Genomic DNA, 23,023 nt, shown 5'->3' on the forward strand with positions numbered 1-23,023 from the left:
GTAACTTGATATCTATCTGGGAGGGGATATCTGCGCTCTAACCTAGATATTTATCAGGACTGGATATCTGAGCTGTAACTTGATATCTATATGGGAGGGGATATCTGCGCTCTAACCTAGATATTTATCTTGGACAGGATATCTACGCTCTAACCTGGATATCTATCTGGGAGGGCATATCTGCGCTCTAACCTGGATATCTATCTAGGACGGGATATCTGAGCTCTTACTTTGATATTTATCTAGGACGGGATATCTGCGCTCTAACCTAGATATTTATCAGGACTGGATGTCTGAGCTGTAACTTGATATCTATCTGGGAGGGGATATCTGCGCTCTAACCTGGATAATTATCAGGACGGGATATCTGCGCTCTAACCTAGATATTTATCAGGACTGGATATCTGCGCTCTAACCTAGATATTTATCTAGGAGGGGATATCTGCGCTCTAACCTAGATATTTATCAGGACTGGATATCTGCGCTCTAACCTGGATATCTATCTGGGAGGGGATATCTGCGCTCTAACCTGGATATCTATCTGGGACGGGATATCTGCGCTCTAACCTGGATATCTATCTGGGAGGGGATATCTGCGCTCTAACCTGGATATCTATCTGGGACGGGATATCTGCGCTCTAACCTAGATATTTATCTTGGACAGGATATCTGCGCTCTAACCTAGATATTTATCTAGGAGGGGATATCTGCGCTCTAACCTAGATATTTATCTTGGACAGGATATCTGCGCTCTAACCTAGATATTTATCTAGGAGGGGATATCTGAGCTATAATCTAGATATTTATCTAGGACAGAATATATGTGCTCTAACCTATATATTTATCTAGGACGGGACTTCTCAGCTCTAACCTAGATATTTATCTAGGACGGGATATCTGAGCTCTAACTTTGATATTTATCTAGGACAGGATATATGCGCTCTAACCTTGATATTTATCTAAGACGGGATATCTAACCTCTAACCTAGATATGTATCTAGGACGGGATTTCTCAGCTCTAACCTAGATATTTATCTTGGACGGGATATCTGCGCTCTAACCTAGATATTTATCTAGGACGGGATATATGCGCTCTAACTTTATTATTTATCTAGGACGGGATATATGAGGGCTAACCTAGATATTTATCTAGGAGGGGATATCTGAGCTCTAACCTTGACATTTATCTAGGACAGGATATCTGACTTCTAACCTAGATATTTATCTAGTACGGGATATCTGAGCTGTAACCTAGTTATTTATCTAGTACTGGATATCTGAGCTCTAACCTTGACATTTATCTAGGACAAGATATATGCGCTCTAACCTTGATATTTATCTAGGACTGGATATCTAACCTCTAACCTAGATATTAATCAAGGCGGGATATCTAACCTCTAACCTAGATATTTATCTAGGACGGTATATCTGAGCTTTAACCTTGATATTTATCAAGGACGGAATATCTAAGCTCTAACTTTCATATTTATCTAGGACGGGATATCTGAGCTCCAAAGGACGGATGGAAGAATTGTTCCGAGTAGTGAGGTTTATCCTCCAAACTCTGCAAACCTGAGAAGAGATAAAGAACGATCAAGGAAACCTTAACATTAAATTTGAACCCCAATCTTTTGATTAACATAAAACCTGAAACCCGATCTAATGTTTAAGCTTAAACCTGAAACTCGATCTAATTTCGAAGAGTTAAACCTGAACCCTTATTTAATATATACGTAAAGTTTAACCCTAATCTTAAAGCTTATTATTGAAACTAGACCCCAATCTAACAGCTAAATGTTAAACCTACATCTTATTTTTCATAACTGGTCAAGCATTATTCTAAAATAATATGTATTAATAGAACCTTAAACCTTTCAAATCGAACCTTACATATAGCCATTTTACACTAATTAAACAAATTAAAAATAGGCTTATACCAAAAGAGAATAGACTAAATATTAGAGTTGAATTTAGACAATCCCTTGAATTTTGTCAGTTCAAAAATTATATGCAGTAGAGTACATTAATACAGTTTGTTCCCCAGACTAACCATTTCAATTTAGATTTTTTTAAAGCTGTTAAATAAACTTTATAAAATGAACTAGGTGAATAAAAAACATCATTTGATTTTAGTCATCGTTTGTAAAATGAAAAGCATAAAGTCTATGTGAAATGATCATTATTTAATTATGAAACCAGCCTATTTAATAATTTGGTTTTCTTTTAATATTAATTTTAAGTTTTCTATAAAATGATGTTCCAGGGCCAAAAGGTTATATAGCACAAATATGTGAAGTACACCTTCAGTATGGAAACAGTACAACAAAATGGCCGTTTTACACTTTTTTCTAGTAAATTCCACTCTAATATATAATCTACTCTCTTTGCTTATACCATAATGAAATTATAATTACATTACAAATTTAATCCAATTTTAACTAATCTTTCTGTGTTGTGCTTTATTTTTTAAGATTTAAATCACATTTTATAATTCATGGTCGAGGTTTCAGTGGGAGGGATAGTTCCAGTTCTAATGTGAAAGGGACAGTAAGCTTAATTTCATGTGACGCTCTGTGCCAAGATGGCAATGGTCGATTTATAACGATACCCTTTGTCTGATCAAGGTTAAAAAGATTTTTATGTTTTTCAATCTTACCACTGTTTATTTTCATTTCTCGGTTTCCCTGCGAAATTTTTTTTGTGTATTTCTGGATTAGAAGACGCCATGGAGAAACTCATAGAAGTAACCACTTTTGTAGTCAGAAAAACGACGTTATCATCCACATTTTTTGATCAGATTAAGGTTTCACGGGTACCGTTTCAAGTTGGGAATTGCCATCTTTGCATGGAGGGTCACTTAAAATTACACTTACAGTCCCTTTAACTCAAAGAAAATGAGAAATTACAAAGCTCTCAATAATGGATTATAGAATAATCGAAACATTCCTTTAAAATATTCTAATTATAATCTTGAACAAAAATGTTAAAATACTGAAAAAAATTCATCTATTAACGGAATAGATTGAATTTGAATGGAATACTCAAACATCTATAAAGCGGAGATTTTGAATTATAAATATCAACAAAAGGTATCGAGCTCCGACTGCAATTTGCCCACTCAATGATGAGAGATAAAGACGACTGATTATGCAAAGACTGGAGCTTTTCAAATATATAATTCAAAGATATTTTAAGTTTTCAGCTTCAGCTTAAATGCATTACAGGTTGCATCAATGTTTCCACTTTTCACAATTTAAAGAGAAGGAATTTATTTCTCCGCAATGTACTTTGATAAATTAATTTGTTGCTGAGAAAATACTTTAGCATTAGGATCTCCGTAATTTGGAAAAGTAAACTTTTATTTTATTTCAAAGTTAAAAGCATAAAACAATAAATTCTACTTTTTGTGACTTCAACTGTAAAAGGGAGAACACAAAGTAGATATCTTAATCTTTATACTTTTTTATTAATGAATGATTATTAGATTGTTTATCGAAACAAAATTAAATTTTTTCATCAAAGATTAGAAAGATAGCTTGAGAAAATATTTAGCCGAATAGACTTAGCTCAAAATCTTTCCTTATGAGAGTTATCTATGGGGTTTATCATAAATTATGTCAAAAAAAAGATAAAATAAATATTTAATGTTTTGGGTTGCAAAGGTTACTGAGTGTTCTGCCAACCTTTGATGATAGTTCTGTGAACAACAGTTTAGTGAATGTAAGGATCGGAGAAACTATTCATCTTAGCTGCAGAATATTCATGTTACAGGTAAACTATTCATCTTAGCTGCAGAATATTCATGTTACAGGTAAACTATTCATCTTAGCTACAGAATATTCATGTTACAGGTAAACTATTCATCTCAGCTACAGAATATTCATGATACAGGTAAACATTCAGACCGGGCACTTTTAATTGTCGCAAACCATTTGTCCAAGTCAGCTTTAGCTTTTTTAAGACTTGAAAATGAAGATTTAAATCAAAACACATTTTTTTCTAGATTCAGTCTTAAAGTTTTCATTCTTTGTCTAAATAGATGTTAACGTCAGAAAGCACAGTTTACTAAACATAGGAGATTTTCAATTGAAAAACAACTTTCTCTAAGATGCATTTTCTTTACAATAAATTTACAATATACATATTTATTCGTTTATAGATTTCATAACAAATTTTCCAAATGCTAGAGAAGATGTAAAAACATTGTAAACTTAACTCGGAGTTTTACCCTAGGCAATAAACTGAAATTATATACATTTCCATCTTGTTTAAGAATAATTCTGAAAAATATTTTTTTTCTTCATTTTTTATTTATGTCAAAAACCAGAAAGAATGATTTAAAATGTTTGAAATCACAAAAGCAAAATCAAACTGATTTACCGGGATCCTTTACAAACTTCCCAAACCTGTTATTCATGTTATATAAAGTATCAAAAACTTTTTTATATAAAATTTAAAAGTAAAAAACATCAATGCATCAATCATTGTGTACAACATTTAGAATTTAAATTGGCCTTTACAGAAAGGAAAAGAAATTTAAAAGATTTATTTTAAATTTAGAAAAATAATTTTTAAATCTTTTAATTTGGGACGATTTTTAGAAATAGGATCCACAAAATTTTCTGCAAAATTTGATATTTTCTCGTTAGGAAATTTCCGATTTAATCCCCGTGTATATCTCTCAAATATTGTTTGAACTCTCATAAATCAGACGAGTGCGCTTTAGTGTATAAATTCGAATACGGAATTATTTATTTTTATGACTTCTAGAAAGAAATATTAATATTTCCTAAATATATAACAGTTTGCAATTAAACTTCGCCTGCAGTCCATAATTAAATATTTATTTCAATAGTATAATTGGGTAATGATTTTAAAATCTTTAATCAATACTTTCGCTGCAGGAATTCCATATTCCGGAATCAGATTGGAATAGATCTACACTTGATTATATCTCTCCTCCAGTGCATAAAAAGTTAAGAGAAATAAAGGTTGAAACTGGAATATTCAAAATTATATTTTGAAATCATGTGAGTTTAGTTTGGTCGAGTGCGCTTGTCTGACTCTCTGCAAACACATTAAATGGATCAAAATGCAGTTTAGAGAATCCACTTCAGGGTTTAACAGTGCACACAACGGTGCATTAGTTTTTTAGATCAACCTTTTAACATGTTTGTTTGGGGAAATTTTGTTTACATTTTACAAATGTGAAAAAGAAAAAGGCATTCATTTCTGTTTTAGTGTAAAAGGCGATGTCTTAAAGGGACTGTACGCACTTTAAGATACCTATCATTTAAAGAGTAGCTTGTTCGATTGATTTAAATTACGATTTGGGAGATATCGACATTTTACTTTCTTTAACCCTATCCCTGCTGGGGTACTTAAAAACCAGGATACGCTGGGGGGGGGGGGGTAGTCACCCAATTTGACTAAATCCCATGTTTGATGTCCAAATATCACATATGATACATCATTGGAAAGCTCTTGTGCTATACTTTTAGAATCAGGAAAAAATTAGCAAAAATTGCAAAATCCCGTTGTATAGTAAAAATGTTTGCAAAAAAAATTGTCAAAAAATGATAAAAAAAATATAAAGTTTTGAAAAACCCTTGAACCATGCCATTTCAAATATGCAAAAATATTTGCAAAATTTGAAATAACCTGATGCGTAATTAAGAAAAACGAAAAATGTACAAATTTCAAATTTCATTTGACGGGTTGTTTGCAAATAAATTGCAAAAATTTCTTTGCAAAACTTATGTCATAGGCTTTTTAAAAAATCTGACAGCTGAAAGAGGGTCAAAACAAAGATTAAGTTTGTTACAGGAAAAAGTAGTCATTCGGGCAGTGTGCCTGAGGACTCAGGCAGTTAGTATAAAAGCTTGGTTTTACGCCTAAAGGGATGGATTTGGGTATTTAGGTAAAGTCAGAAAATTTCAACAGCCTCAGACTAATATTTTTTTAGTTAGGTAAAAAAAAACTACAAGGGGGGAGTAAAATTGAACCCCCCCCTCCCACCACCCCAGCAGTAATAGGGTTAAAAGTGTTAAATTTCTTATTTCTTAAAAATAGTCTTTACAGCACAAATCCACCAGAAACATTACAATTGAAAATTATCAATTTTAAGCTTCAAAAATAAGGATATCGTAGTCATCCTTAATCAGACAAAGGTTTAAAGGGTTGTGTATTGATAGCTATTCTATAAACTGGCTATTTAATTAAAACCATAATTCAAATTACGTAAAACCAGGTTTAAAAGTAAAGTTTACTTGAAACTAAAACTGTGGTTAAGCTTTGAACAACTACACTGCACGCAACATGCAATGTTTTGCAAAATTTTAGAATTCCATCACTAGTATAGAACAAAGTTAAAAATTATGCATTTTTCATAATGTTTCTTTTTTAAGTTTGCATATTGTTAGGAAGAGAGGGGGGGGGGGATTACACCAAATTAAATCCTTTTCTGAAGTCTAACAATAATGTGAATATAGTACATGATAAATCTTTGAAAAACTCTATACTCAAAATCTGCTGAATAATTTGTAAACTTACGAAAATCTAAAAATTATTTTTTTAAGCTATAGGACAAACATTATGATTTTTATCCTTTCTCAGCAATAATCATTAACAATATTATATAAAAAATACATGATAACATAAGACTTTTCGCGATCACAGAAATAAGACAAAGGGTTTAGGATAACTAGCGCAGCTTATCTTTTGATCTAAGGGGGACCAGCTGCAGCGTAGGATTCAGAGGAGAAAAGGCGACATTCATAATTCCGCCACAAAACCAATATATTCTCATTATTCTCATGAACTAGAAAACGGAGAAATAAACTTTCAAATTTGTTAAAGTTTAAGAATTGAATTTGTTGGTTCTTGATTGATCTATTAAACTTGTAAACCTACCAGATGGAGAAGGATTCAATTTAAGAAATGCATTCCTCAAATGTTTTTACATTCTTAAAGGGACTAAAAACGTAATTTCAAGTGACCATTCAAGCAAAGATGGCAATGATGCCCAATTTACAGCGAAAAATTGAAAGATTTGTCTGATCAAGTATGAAGAAGAACTTCATTTTTTCTTTGTACAAACTGTTTATTTTGATTTGCATTGTCTCTGCAAAAGTGACTTGCGCATTTCTTTCTTTTAAGAAAGACTGGAGAAATGATCAGAATTAAAACTTTTTGAGTCAAAAAATTGTCCACATTTTTTTCAAGTTTCAAAGGCATCATTATCGGGCATTGCTATCGTTGCATGAAGGGTCACTTAAATAATTTACGCTTTCTCTCAACTTAAACCTTTGAAAACTTTAAGAGTAATTTCAAGTGACCAGAAGATTTCAAAATTGATATTAAAGCTGCTTTTTTTTATTGTTTCTTCAAAAATCTGTTTAAAGGAATTGACTCTTTCCAACAAACTCTGATTTTCTAATCCCTATCTTTGGATTCCAACGTCGTAAACCTTTGAAAATTCAAACTATGACTTTTGTTAGATCAAAAAATATAAGTTGGAAATATCAAAGGTCTACGACATTGGGTTCCAAAGATATTGGGATTAGAAAATCAGATATAAGCACGGGGAGGGGGGGGGGGCGAAGGGTTTAAAGCAAAAATGAGCTTTTTATGTAAATATTCTGAGTACGGGAACAAAGACATGAAAAGAATGAATCGAGGCAAAAGAATTAAGTAATTGCTTGAAAGGAACTGATAATTTGCTTGAAACTTTAACTTTCTTATCCCTCTATCTTTGCAGTCTGATGGTGTAAACATTGATATTTCATATAATCCCTATACTGTATGCCGACCAAGGGTGTAATGCAAGAAAAGTTAATTGCGGTCGTTTATACTCTGCGTACATATTGAAACCAGTTTTCTTTGGGCGGTAAACAAGAATAGATGCATCAGTGTTCGTTTAGTATCCGAGGAGGTTAAAAGCATTAAATTTGATAATTGTGATAATTCACATAATAGTTTCCTATGACCAGAATATTTCATTAATTTTTTTATGTGAAAGATGGATCCCAAGTCAGGCTGTGACATCCGTCTTGTGTTTACATTACCACCCAGAGACAGTACACTGCGGTACAAAAGATGCGTACACTTCTGAAATAACTTTTCTTGCATTACATCCTTGATGCGGACTGCCGAGTCCATTAGCGCCTGATCCAATCAGGGTTCAGTCATGTGTTTGTTGTCTATTCTGAACCAATAGAAATAGTTTGGCGGTAACATCTTTATGAATCCTTCAATCAGCGCAATCAGTAAATGGAAATATTTACTTTTACTGAAATTATAGTTATCTTTTCTAGTGAAATTTAAAAGATTGAAATATCAAATGTCTGAAATATCAGGTTGAAAATCTAAAGGGAAAAGAAAATTAGGGTTTGTTGCGAGTAATTTATTGCTTTGTATCGTTTATATATTTATTCTGTAACAGATTTTTTTGTGTGTTTTTGTTTTGTTTTCCTTATTTCAGGATTCTCATGGATAATTCTCCCACATTTTAGGATTCTCAATTTCAGGATTTTCCCATATGCCTTTTAAGATTTTCCCATGTTTCCGGAATTCTCCTATATTTCAGGATTTTCTGATATTTCAGAACTTTCCCGTATTTCAGGATTTTCCATGTTTCAGAATTCTCCCATATTTTAGAATTTTCCATGTTTCAGAATTCTCCCATACTTCATAAATCTTCGATATTTCATAATTTCCCCATATTTCAGGATTCTCTTGTTACCTGGGGAGTACAGCGGAAGGATACAATAGATTTGTTAACTGTTGGCAATACTACTTTTACTGGAGATAACAGATACTCAGTTCAATTCCAGAACCCTACAGATTGGGTTCTCAGGTACTCAACCACATACTTGGGCAGGGACAGGTTGGGTTCTCAGGTACTCACATACTTGGGCGGGGACAGGTTGGGTTCTCAGGTACTCAACCACATACTTGGGCAGGGACAGTTTGGGTTCTCAGGTACTCAAGCAGGGACAGGTTGGGTTCTCAGGTACTCACATACTTGGGCGGGGACAGGTTGGGTTCTCAGGTACTCAACCACATACTTGGGCAGGGACAGTTTGGGTTCTCAGGTACTCAACCACATACTTGGGCAGGTACAGGTTGGGTTCTCAGGTACTCAACCACATACTTGGGCAGAGACAGGTTGGGTTCTCAGGTACTCAACCACATACTTGGGCAGGGACAGATTGGGTTCTCAGGTACTCAACCACATACTTGGGCAGGGACCTAGGTTGGGTTCTCAGGTACTCAACCACATACTTGAGCAGGGACAGGTTGGGTTCTCAGGTACTCAACCACATACTTGGGCAGGGATAGATTGGGTTCTCAGGTACTCAACCACAAACTTGGGCAGGGGCAGGGCCTGACATTTTGAAATGTTTCAATTTTAATTTTGTCACATTTTTCTAAAGGAATTGAGTTTCTGCCACAAACTGTGATATTCTAATCCCCATATCTTTTTAACCCGATGTCGTAGACCATTGATATTTCAAACTACGAAAGCTGTTACATTAGATAATCTAAGTTTGAAATATCAAATATTTACTCCATCAGATTGTAAAGATATAGGAATTAGAAAATTTGCGTTTGTGGCAAAGACTCAGTTCTTTTGGGTCTGTAAGAAGATATTTGACTGAACGAGGATTGTTGACTTTGAACAATTTTTCAATGCAAAGAGTTTAATACCTGATTCACAACCCTCGAACCCTGATCATGTATAAATTAGATATCAAGGCTAATAATTTTGAAAAATGATTATTTTTAATTATGGTTTCACTATTTAATATGATAAGATAAAGGTTTCAAATATTCCCAACACAAATATGTTAAAATATTTAAATCTCATATTCTCCCATTTTTCAAAAGTAGTAGTTAAGTAAAATTAGTAGCGATCAAAACCAAATTAAATTCTAAAACACCATTCATTTTCGCGAACACTCCCTTTAAAGTTGTTGAGTCCGTTGAATTTGTAATGGCCTCAAGAAAGAGAAACGGCGAACAAACTGTTCAAAACAACAATTCCAATAGATTTACAACTAGAACTATTGTGGCATCAAAACCAGCTTAAAATGATGGAAAATTTACCGAGGAAATCTTTATTTTAACATTGTGTTGTTAAATTTTTATGTTGAATAACCTGAGTTTTGGTGTAATACTTGAACTTAGGAAATTAATTTGATCATGAAATTTCTTAAAAATCTTTTAAACGAAAACAACTTAGAATTTCTGCTTATTCTGGATGGTTGCATGAATGAAGGCCCAGGGAGGGGGGGGGGAGGAAGTAAGCGATGAGAATTTTTTTCTAAGAAAATGGAAAATTTATTGTTTAAGTTTGAAGGAAAAGGAAAATCTAGAAAATATATTAATTAATTATTATCAAACAAATTTACTAATATACCACTGATTTGAGTATTTCTACATCAGAGATTTTTACTTCAAATGTTTATTAAATCAAAACTAGTCATAATACAAATATCTACTTGAAAAAAACAGCTTAACAAAAATAAATTTGAAGGATAAGAAATGTTTATCTAGTTTTCTCTGGCATTTTTTATTTTTTTTTTATCCCTGCCCCCTGAAAAAGTTTTTCTTTAGAGTTCCATTGAAAAGTTTGTTTTGGAAACTCATGTTTAAGGGTTTCTACATACTCGACATAGTTTAAAGAAAATACTCATCACTTAGCACATAATGTAGGAAATATATAGATTCTATCCTGATGATGTCTAAACTTTTGTATTGCTTGATTAACTCCTTGCAGGGACTGTAATTTTAAGTGACTCTCATGCGAAGATGGCAATGCCCGATTTACAACGATCAAAAATGTTATAGCTATATTTTCTGGCTCGAAAAATTTATTTCCCTGCAGACTTTCTAAATTGTTTCTTTCAAGCAAGAAATATGCAAGTCACTTTCGAAAAGAACCCGCAAATGAAAATTAACAGTTTTGAGAAAACAAAAAATTAATATCTAATTCGTACTTGAGCAGACAATACTTAAAGGAACCGTTGTAAATCGGACAGGCCTCCAAAAAAAAAATGAAATAAAAAAGAAATTAAGTTAAAGACACCCGATCTTGTACGTTTAGGTATATAATTTGTTTTCCTATGAAGTACATTTTTTTTGATTGTCAAAAAGCATTTTTTTCTATAAAAATGGAACATTTTTTTAAAAATTTTAAATGAGGTTCCGAAATAAAATTTTTTAGATGGATTTAACAACTTAAGATGTCTAAGATTGACATTAAACCGATTAAGCAATCTTAACATTTTCAATTTCAGAAATGTCAAATTCTAAAATTATTGCATTTTAAACCAAAAACTGTTTTAATCCAATGAAACTATAATCTTTAATAATTTTTTATTTTAATTACCAATCTTTTAATACAATAATAGTGTAAAAGACTGTTGTGTTTGCTTGAGAACAGGAATACGACTGGGCCAATTGACATACATTTCATTTGGCGTACCGACCCTCTTTGTCTTATCTCGTCTGTATGTGTACTGTACATACAGCTTTGTCTTATCTCGTCTGTATGTGTACTGTACAGCTTTGTCTTATATGTCTGTATGTGTACTGTACAGCTTTGTCTTATCTCGTCTGTATGTGTACTGTACAGCTTTGTCTTATCTCGTCTGTATGTGTACTGTACAGCTTTGTCTTATATTGTCTGTATGTGTACTGTACAGCTTTGTCTTATCTCGTCTGTATGTGTACTGTACAGCTTTGTCTTAAATTGTCTGTATGTGTACTTTACAGCTTTGTCTTAAATTGTCTGTATGTGTACTGTACAGCTTTGTCTTATATCGTCTGTATGTGTACTGTACAGCTTTGTCTTATCTCGTCTGTATGTGTACTGTACAGCTTTGTCTTATATCGTCTGTATGTGTACTGTACAGCTTTGTCTTATCTCGTCAGTATGTGTAATGTACAGCTTTGCCGTATATCGTCTGTATGTGTACTGTACAGCTTTGTCTTATATTGTCTGTATGTGTACTGTCCCGCTTTGCCTTATATTGTCTGTATGTGTACTGTACAGCTTTGTCTTATATTGTCTGTATGTGTACTGTCCCGCTTTGCCTTATATTGTCTGAATCTGTACTGTCCCGCTTTGCCGTATATTGTATGTAAGTGTACTGTACAGCTTGCTCCAGCTGATTCAAAGTCTGTCCGGTTCTTCAAATTAATGAACCGGAATTTCCAGTTTCCAGAGAGTTTCCACAAAAATTTTCCGATCGTAAAAATGAATAATTTTTAGGGTCACCATTTGCAGGACTTGTAGGAAACTAATCAGAATTTTTCTTTTACACGTTAAATAATACGGAATTATATTCTCTTTACTCTATAACTGGATTTGTGAAAAAAATGCCAATATGAAATATAATCATGATATCCATTTATAAAACCATGGTGTCATTAGCTTGAGAACCCAGCTTTGGCTAGTAGAATTCGAGGCAAATCGGTCAGGGGGTGAATGAAAACAAACACCCAAACAGAGATTAATACTTTGTATTAAACGTACATAGATGTTACATAGATGTTACATAGATGTTACTTAGATGTTACATAGATGTTACATAGATGTTACTTAGATGTTACATAGATGTTTATGCCTTTATTCAAATTTCTGATATTGTTCTTTCTGACTCAATATTTAAATATAAACATTGCAGCTTTTTCTAAACACAATATGCGCTTTTTTGCATAAATACAGAATTATTTTTGCATTTAGATGGATACATAAAATTATTACATTTTGCACTCTGCAGTAATATAAATTTCACAGGAAGTCCTAAACACATGAACTTTTTATCAAAACAACTTCAGAAAGAAAGTGCTAAATAAAATTGGTATGAAATTACATTTTGGGGTAAATGATGTTCATTTGCTTAAAACATCCTTCATCGTCTTATTTGACATAGGATATCGAAGATTTTACACAAATGTATTAATTAATTAACTAATGTTATAATATATTCAGTAGAAGCTAGGGAACCCAGCTTTTCCTGGAAACTGAACTTTCTCTATAATATTATAATTTATATAATTTATATTAGAATTTTCTTGTGGTTTTGCCGAATTATTACATCAAAAGTGTTAAAAGCATTCATCTCTTATGATTTAACATGCAAACAAACAAACAGACACCCAAAAAGATATTACTACCTACTTTATATCATATTCATTCATATTATTATATTTATATTATATTATTCTAAATATATATATACGTAAATTATATGGATAATATATAATATATATGTATATTATATGTATGTATGTAACAACCTCAGATAGACTCCGGCTAAACTTTACGTACAAAAAATGCACAACTGACTCTATACTCTCTTCCTGTCCACAATAAGACAAGGTTTGCGATGAACTAAATGTTTATTTTAAAGAATGATAATACTGCTCGTACCGACGTAGCGGTCAGCGCATACAAATACAAAATATATATATTTACTAAGTTAGGGTCAAATGCGATAAATGTATATTTTTTATTACATATATATAACGAATTACAAAACTTTTGAGGGGGGGGGGGGTTGTTGGCTATGAAACTACCAAGAATTATAAAAAGTAATACAAAACCTTAATATAATTTTGTCCTTCAGGATTGAGAATGTTGAGTCCCGAGATGCTGGCAAGTTTATCTGTACCCTGCAGACCTATCCTAAACAGACCCTAATAGTGTTTCTACAAGTCGACGGTGAGATTTCGTTAAATATCTTAATTAACCAGTTTTTAATCTTGATCTTTAAAATTTTTTACTTCACTTGACTTCAAATTTAAAAAAATATTCGCATATCTTACAAAGGAATTATGTTTACTGTATTTCTAATATCATCTAAGACAGAACACAACGTGCTTTAGCAGTACATGCTTATTAAATAGATTTACGCTCCGAAGCCACATAGATTCAGCCTGCTTATAAACAGTCTCATCAATTTTTAAGACAAGGTTGATTTTGAAGTGTCGCAACGCCCTAAGCTTAGATTTTACCGCTCTAACTCACTTATGCTTTTCTGTAGCCCTTTATGTGTACATTTTAGCACTGTAAAGCACTTGTTGTTAGCTTTGGTTTTTTAGAAGTAATTGGCAAAATTCTCAACAATTTAAGCTTGAGAGTGTGAGACCATTAAATCGCAGTGAAGCAATGTGCGCAAAAATATCGTATTCCAAGGCACAAAAAATATTTTCCGCTTATACTTTATACATTGTATTTTAACCGAGTTTATCAAAATAACTTTTATTCTTTAATCTAGCAAATTAGATTTTGTCTTCTTCTCTTTTAAAGAGACATTTTTATGTAATGTTAAAAACTGTTTTAAAGGATATTTGTATTTAACTTTTAAAAAAAAAACTTTTTTTTGTTTTGTACAAAAGGCTACACACACTTTTTGTTCTTGTCCAATAAATATTAAATGTTTAAAAAAAATTTTTTGTGTGCATAAAAAAGATGAATTGCAAGTTGCAAGTTTTCTGTCTGTGCCTCAGGTGAAGGTTCAGAAATCTTTAAAATCTTAGAATTATTGCAGACATGAACCATTAGAAGTTTAGAACCCTAATTAAGCTTGACATTCCTACAAATTTGTGTTAAAGTGTGTGTAAATTTGTTCTTGTTTCTTGATTTTCTGATTTACTTTAGCTAGATGCATCAACCTTACCATCTGGACTAGATAGGGTAGACATGTAGATGGATAGAAAGATATATAGATAGATAGATATGTTATAAATACAGTTTGAACACACCTATATAAATTGCGTTGTACATTGTTCGTCAATCTAACTACGCTAATCCTCAAATACGCAAAACTTGTAATGCAGCTACGTATTGTGATTAGCTTAACTACAATGATATATATCTGCACACATATTGTAAATACGTATAAGGACTTAACTGATGTAACATATATTTGTAAATACACATTAGTTGGTAGGGACTCCGCTTTGATTGCAGTGATAGAAGTAATTTGGTCCTCGTTAAAACATAAGAGCTGAGCTTGCATCTGTATTGACATTCAGAGCTGATTAGATCGTGCCCATTGTTTGGCATTGATCGCTTAAGAACTTGTTTTATAGCTACACTTGTGTCCGTATTGACATTCAGAGCCGATAAGGTCGTGCCCATTGGTTTGGCATTCATTGCTTAAGAGCGCTTGTTAGATATCAATCCTGTGTCCGTATTGATATTCAAAGCCGATAAGGTTGTGCCCATTGGTTTGGCATTCATTGCTTAAGAGGGTTTGTTTTATATTAATCCTGTGTCCGTATTGACATTCAGAGCCGATAAGACTGTGCCCATTGGTTTGGCATTGATCGCTTCAGAGCGCTTGTTTGATAGCTATGCTGTGTCCGTATTAACATTCAGAGCCAATAAAAGATAGATAGAATATATAGATAGATATATAGATAGATAGATAGATAGATAGATAGATAGATAGATAGATAGATAGATAGATAGATAGTTAGATAGATAGAATATATAGATAGATAGAATATATAGATAGATAGATAGATAGATAGATAGATAGATAGATAGATAGATAGATAGATAGTAAAGTTATTTAAAGGTATTTTGAACTGGGTTGGATAGTTTGGCAAAAACAAATCATAAAGTTTTTCTTTTCAATAAATGTTTTATTTTCGTATCAAATTCAAACAATAAAAATATTTCAAAAGTTTAAAATACCTGTATCGGGTCTGGAGGAAAGGGCAGAGATGGAAACAAAAAAACAAGTTTGAAACGAAATATTTTTAATAATATTTAGTATTTTTGTTCGGCGAATATTTTCTTACTTTCTGTTTACTTTTCCATTTCCTGAGGAGCGTGTTGCTTATTTAGCGAGACCCCTACTGNCCACCCATCACCCCCCTCATCTCAAACAGAAGGGGACCTCTGAAAAAATATGTGTATTTATAACATTTGCAAACTTTACTGTTTTACTTCTGCATTATCTAAAATCAACTCATTTACATATAACACTTTCCTTGTCTGAGTGTCTGTCCGTTTGTATCTAATTAATGTCAAAACGGCAGAACCAGTCGGGCAAAAATCACATGTCTACAGGAAGGTCTATTGATCATCAAAATTGTCAATAATCATTATTTTTGAAAATGTGCCAATTTGGATAGAAAATTTCGCCAAAGAGAATAAATTACGGGAAGCCGTAGTACATTTGAATTTCCGAGCTGGGTCTACCTTTTCGGTCCCAGTTTGTACCTAGCTCTATGGACAGGACTAGCCGGTGCAACAAGGTTGACGCGATCAGACTTTATGCTTCATATAGGATGAATTTACTTTTACTAAAGGGGCAGAGTTGCATGAATTACAAATGGTCAGCACCCGTTTAAAATTCACATTGTTAATAGGAAAGGGGGCACGAAGCACCCTAAAAACCTTGTCTTATAAATCCACAGTATTCTATCTTAAACCTCTCTCTTTTAAAAAACTTTTTTTGACCATCTGGAGACTGCAGAAGTTAAAGTTTTCCAGGGAGGTTGTTTTGTTTCATCCGAAGTTAGCAAACTTTTTATACTTCTTCAATTTAGCAGATGCTAAAGGGACAAAGGTCTCGTTTTTCCAGTTTATGTCCGCAACAAAAGATGAAAGTTTTCAAATGATCATTCTTTAAAAAAAAAACAAGCACTTTTCTTGTAAACACTACTCCATTGCAAACTTTTTATTGATAATTATATTTATATGGTTTTGTCTTTGGCTCCTCAATTTTCTTGTTGGACAACTATGGATAGAGTTCAATTTTTTCTTTGATTTGTTTTTGGGTTTCAAAACAAAGCTTTCCAAGGATTTGAAAAATGTTGGATTTTTATCAGCTATACAGAAACAACTTTGTTTCAGTAAAATCTTGAATCAATATTTTTTTCAAATCAGCATTTGCTTGAAAAAATTAGAAAAGTGTTAAAATGTGTAAAGCAGAAAGCAGTTTTAAAATGACACAAACTCTAATTGTCTAATACCCGTTGAAGGTGTTAACTTTTGATATTTCAAAATTTGATTATTTAAGAAATTAAATGTTTACGACAGTTGGTTGCAAATATACACGGATTGGAAAATTAGAGCTATAGCCAGTAATCCGTTCCTTGGATTAAAAGGTTCTAAACTGTTCCTAAATGTGTTTATGAAATTCAAATGGAACATTAAAGCTACACAACTGTTCCAGGTCCTGTTATAGAGATAAGGAACTCTAGTGAAGGGTTTGTGTATAGTGCAGGTTCACATATAAACCTGGATTGTATTTATAGAAACAGGTAATAATAATTCTTTCAAGTATACAACAAAAATTATATTAAATTACACTTTGAAAAACTTTAAATTGAATAAAACTTTAAAAGAATTACTTTAATAATCTTTTCTAAGAAATCTTCATTTTACATTTTATCAAATTTCATCGTGTCTGGAAAGCTTCATAAAAGATAGTACACGAACGTACGTATACGTAAGTCAATAAAATCTGATCTAGAATATAGTTTGTAATTTTGGAAAGGATCATTCAAGTAAGATTTTGTCGTTTGATCCTTTGATTTAGTGTAAACATATGTCGAATATCCGGATATCTCTCCGTTTGACCTCAACTAACTAATATTGTGAAAAAATATTTTTATATACAGTTAAACCCTAAATATATACATCGAAAGAATTCATCAAATGTCGTATTCTTCACTTTCTAATAATGGAATGTTGCATATATATAGTTTTTTAATTAATCAGTTTTTCTTTGAATTTCAATCAAAATAAAATGTTCAGGACTAAAGATGAGAGGAACGATAATCGAACCCCCCACCCTCTGCTCCCAATACCGTTGTCCACCCAGCTACCCAGCTCAGCTGTTCGCTGGACTCTTAACAATAAACCTTTCAGTCTGAGAAACAGGAAAAGGTAATTGCACTGCATAGGTCAATTCCGACTTATGTTCATATTATTGGATAAACTTTAAAGAAACTAATCACTACCGTCCTCAATTCTAATGCCTTTGCAACCTGATGTCGTCAACCTTTAACGTTTTAAACTATGAATTCTGCTATGAATTCTTTTTGTATTTGAAGTTTAAAATATGAAATAAGGCTGTAAAGATAAAGGGATAACAACATTTGGTTAGAGGCGAGTAATCAGTTCTGTTTAGAGTTTATTCACATCCTTTTCAATTAAAAAAAGTCGAAATTGATCTTTATTTTAGGAAAATTGTTTTTTTCTCTTTCTATAGGTTTTCCTCAATTTATACCTTCTTAGTTTTTGCGCAAAAAAAAGCTAAGAATTTTATTTAAATACTTTACTTTAAAAACTTTATATTATAACGATTTTCTTTTGAACCAGCATTGACAATTGTTCAAAAATTGGCTAGAATAATTTCTAATGTAATGTATGAAAATAAATGAAGAAGGTTTGTAGGTATAATAGTACGGTTGACTATTATAAATTACACCTCCAATATTCATTAATATGGATGTATATTATAACATTATTAAAACCATTATTTTTGAATTAGGGGGGAAATAATAATTATTTTGTTGCGTTTGAGGAAAATTAACTTCAACAAAATACACCAGCAGCCGATTTCGAGATATTTTCTGTCACATTTTCATCTCAAATTAACGAAATTCGTTCAATGTAAAATCTTTTTCTCACAAATACAAAATCAAACAAAAAAGTATAGAGTAGTAAAATGAAAAATTTTTATTATATCGGTAAAAATTGGTTCTAATGATAAGTCTTTCTTGACTTTTTCCCAGGACCTCTAATTTACCGTGCCCAGGGTGTCATACAAAAAATGGAGTTTTTTTATAATTACAATCTGGTAATGTATTGTGGTATTCATTTGTGAGCCTTACTGTACAAGTTTGCTGCTTAAAACAATCATAAAATACCCATTGCATTTTTTGAAAAAATATTAGTTTGAAAGAGAGGCGAGAAGCGCGCGCGATCCTACAGTGAAACCCTTAATAACGAATGCATAAAAGAATTCATCAAATGTCGTATTCTTCACTTTCTGATAATGGAATGTTGCAGATATTTAGTTTTTTAATTAAATGATTATATGGAACTCTCTAAAACTGTTCCCGCAAATTCATGGATATTTATTTATTTTCGCAAATACTGAAATTTACGTAATATAGTATAAAACTCATTGAAAAATTTTAAGACGACATTTGATAAATTCTTCCGATGTATTCGTTATTAAGGGTTTCACTGTAGTATTTTAAAGTTTATCTTATCTATTATCGCTCAACCTAATCCAACTTTTAAAAACGAGAAAAATGTTCCAAAAGTTTTTTAAAAACATGAAAGATCTTGTAAAGTTTGCTGAAGAGTAAAGAATCCTGAGTCAAAGTAATCTAATTTTCAAGTTTTTGACGTTATTAAATATTAACATACTTATCTTCTTACACAACAGCTGGTGTTGATTAACTTTAAAAGATGAAGGATCAAAAAGGGTAGAAACGAAACAAGTTTTTGGTAAAATTAGTTTTTCTTGTTTAAACTTGGTTTAGGGATAAATGATCAGCTCGAGGAAACTATTTCTTTTAAAAGTAAAATGTGTCGAATCTGATTTAATGTACAACTTCTTTAAATATAAACTACAGGGTGTTCTACGAAACATGACAGTTGGTGAATAGTTTAATTGTCTTCTTCCATAATTTGATAAGTTGTTTAATACTTATAACATTTATTATATGACAGTAATATTAAAGAAAAATTGATTGCACAGTAAAATATAAAAATGAGTTAAACATTTTTTAAAGAAATAAACTGCAAAAAGTCTTTATGATCTAATACAGCATGTGGAAGAAGACATTCAAAACTATTCACCAACTGTTATTTTTCGTGGGACACCCTGAAGCTTATGAATAATATTGTAAATTCCTAAAAAATATTTTGTATGTTTTATCTTTTACTTTACAGGTTGAACATTTCCTAATAATTTAATATGTAATATACTTTTGTCCTTGAACATGCAGGGTGTGTCATAAAACTTAAATATGTAAATATATCCTGTAATGTATGTAATGTATGTACTTTAAATCCTAAAACTCTTTTTCATGTACAGTGGTCGGCAATTATATCAATACAAGGAAGACAACTGTTTATTGATAATGCTTTGATACAAGCAATTTTCAAATTGAAAGTTTACAAATTAACAGCTTCCCTAAGCTTTGTTTAAATGTTCTGCAGTTTGAAAGCTTGATTAGAATTAAAATTGAAAAAGAAAGTCGTCTTCATTGTATTATTATATACGACGACGACTGTACTTTGCAGGGTGAAGAATGAATGGACAGGAGACGAAGTACACAGTTATCTCACAATCAAGAGTTCAATCAAGGAACAATATCAAAATACAAAAAAATCAATAAAAATCTGAGTTTGAGGCAGATATTTTTGGCTGAAAAAAAACATATAACGTAAGGAAGGGGAAATGATTATTAATGTGGCCTAATCTCTATATCTTTGCAACTAATTATGTTGTAAACCTTAGAATTAGATATATCAAAATTTAACTATGAAAAAAAACTTGTTTATTTTCAAAGATTTATATATTACACCAAGTTGCAAAGATATTAGAAGTAGAAATTTAGAGTTTGAGAAGACTTATCTCATTTTTAACTGTAACCTATCCCTATCCTGTTTGGGCTATTTTAGTCTAATTTAGTGTTTACAAAAAGTTCAGAGAGAATATTTATTTTTTACATTTTACAAATATTAACATGCGATCCAGTTTTTTACAACCATTTTTAAGGGCTTTACAAAAATATAAATTTTAGATCTGTAGCTTAATTAATCAAAAGACTTATTTTGCTTTCCTTTAAACAATAACCAGCTGTTTGACCGTTCTCAACCCTACCTTAAGCATAAAAATATTTGCACAATATTGTTTAAAACTATAAAGATGAAAAAGTTAATAAGTTTGACCTTTCAAGTTCTAGTTTAGATTTTGATTATGCATTTACTAAATAAAAAATAATAAGAATATTATTGAAATGAATTTTGAAAAGATTTAATAATCTTAATAACTTATTCTTAAAGACAATAGAGTACTGAAAAGCAAAATTACACAAAGGAATTGAGTCTTTGCCACAAACTCTGATTTTCTAAACACTATATCTTTGGAACCAAATGTTGCATACCTTGGATATTTCAAACTATGTATTCTGTTAGATCAAACCATCTGAGTTTGAAATATCAAAGGTTTACAACATCAAGTTCTAAAGATATTGAGGTCTAAATATTTAATTTTGTTCCAAAGACTCAATTCCTTTCACGAAATTTTTTGAATAACTCTTGTTCAAAGTTATCATTACAATTTTAATTAAAACAAATTTTAAATGAAAAAAAATATTTTTATTGTTTGTGTAAAGGAGGATAGCGGTAACTACACCTGTACTCTACCCCACACTAATATATCCAGTACTGTACAGATACAAATACTTAAAGGTAAACAAACATATGTACACTGTACACTGTACACCAATATATCCAGTAAAGTACAGATACAAATACTTAAAGGTAAACAAACATCGATACACTGCAGTACAGTTTACACTAATATAATTGTACTGTACAAAAACAAATACTTAAAGGTAAACAAACATATGTACACTGTACACTGTACACCAATATATATCCAGTACAGTATATATTCAAATACTTAAAGGTAAACAAGCATATGTACACTGTACACTGTACAGTGTACACCAATATATCCAGTACTGTACACATACAAATACTTAAAGGTAAACAAACATCTTACACTGTACACTGTACAAAGTGCACTGTACACCAATATATCCAGTACAGTACAGATAAATACTTAAAGATAAACAAACATATGTACAGTGTACACTTATACTGTACACCAATATATCCAGTACAGTACAGATACAAATACTTTTCTTTTTCCGTCCTTGAACAAAAATTCCGATACTTTCCGAGCTTAAATTTAATTTCGTCTTAACTTTAAGAATTATTTCAATACATCGAAAATATTTTATTCGATAACAATGGCGTCCTGGTCACTCCTGTATGCCTTGTCCATTAGCGCCTGATCCAATCAGGGTTCAGTCAATTGTTTGTTGTCTATTCTGAACCAATAAAAATAGTATGGCGGTAACATCTATCTTTCTATCGATCTCATTATCCATTCAGAGTTATGAATCCTTTAATTAGCGTTATCAATAAATGGAAATATTTACTTCTACTGAAACAATGGCGTCCTTGTCAAAATCCTGCAGTAAAACCATAAGAAGATGATATATAATTAAAGTTTAAAAAACTGTATAATATTCCGAGTGCAGGGCAGTATTGCTTGTTTTAACTCTAAAATAAGTTAAGTACGTGTTGACTAATTTCAGGGTTAATTTCTACTTAACTCGAAATCACAAATATGTTAAGGTTTTTTGATCCGTCAGGGAAATGTTTAATGGCATTTTTTTAAAGCAATATCAAGTATAAATAATTTTGGAATCGATTTAATGCTATTGTGAATAGATAGCAACTTAATACGGCCCTTGTTATTTTTAGCGAACACTCCCTTTAAATCTTTGATTTAAACTAGAGATTTTTTTTTTACATTTCCGACCATTTAATTTTATTGAAAGTTCTCTTTAAGATTTTTAGATTTTCCTTTAAAAATGATGATTTGTTTTATAAAATATGCATGGTCTTTAATCAGTTCATAAAAGACATTTCTCAGAAAAATATATCTTTAGATAAATTATTTAATGTTTTCAGGGGAGCATTCTGAGGCCGTGCTAACAGAATCCCAGACCAGCAATGCCGCAGATTGTTCTCAAAATATAATTTTTCTTCTAGTCGCCATTTTTTACAATTCATAAACATAATTTTATTTCTGATATTTTATAGTTAAAAGTTTAAAAACATATAAAATAATACAAATGATAATAAATGATATTTAAAGAAAAAAATTGAATATTAGAGATATTTGAAATTTAAATGACTTTTTGGGTTCAAGAATTAACTAGGTAC

The 23,023-nt window shown here is 31.5% G+C and overlaps 1 protein-coding gene across 1 annotated transcript; it reads left to right on the forward strand.

The window, feature by feature from the left end:
• Positions 1–1,494: 1,494 nt before the first annotated feature.
• Positions 1,495–22,901, forward strand: LOC111714927 (uncharacterized; the record flags this gene model as incomplete). Its single annotated transcript, XM_023490166.1, has 9 exons — positions 1,495–1,598; positions 3,663–3,771; positions 8,730–8,857; positions 13,641–13,735; positions 17,208–17,295; positions 17,792–17,923; positions 20,300–20,363; positions 21,397–21,472; positions 22,769–22,901. Coding segments are annotated over 9 exons (900 nt in total), but the record flags the coding sequence as incomplete, so codon positions are not given.
• Between the last annotated feature and the right edge of the window lie 122 nt (positions 22,902–23,023).

Source organism: Eurytemora carolleeae, unplaced genomic scaffold (assembly GCF_000591075.1).
Source record: "Eurytemora carolleeae unplaced genomic scaffold, Eaff_2.0 scaffold1665, whole genome shotgun sequence".
NCBI lineage: Eukaryota > Metazoa > Arthropoda > Copepoda > Calanoida > Temoridae > Eurytemora > Eurytemora carolleeae.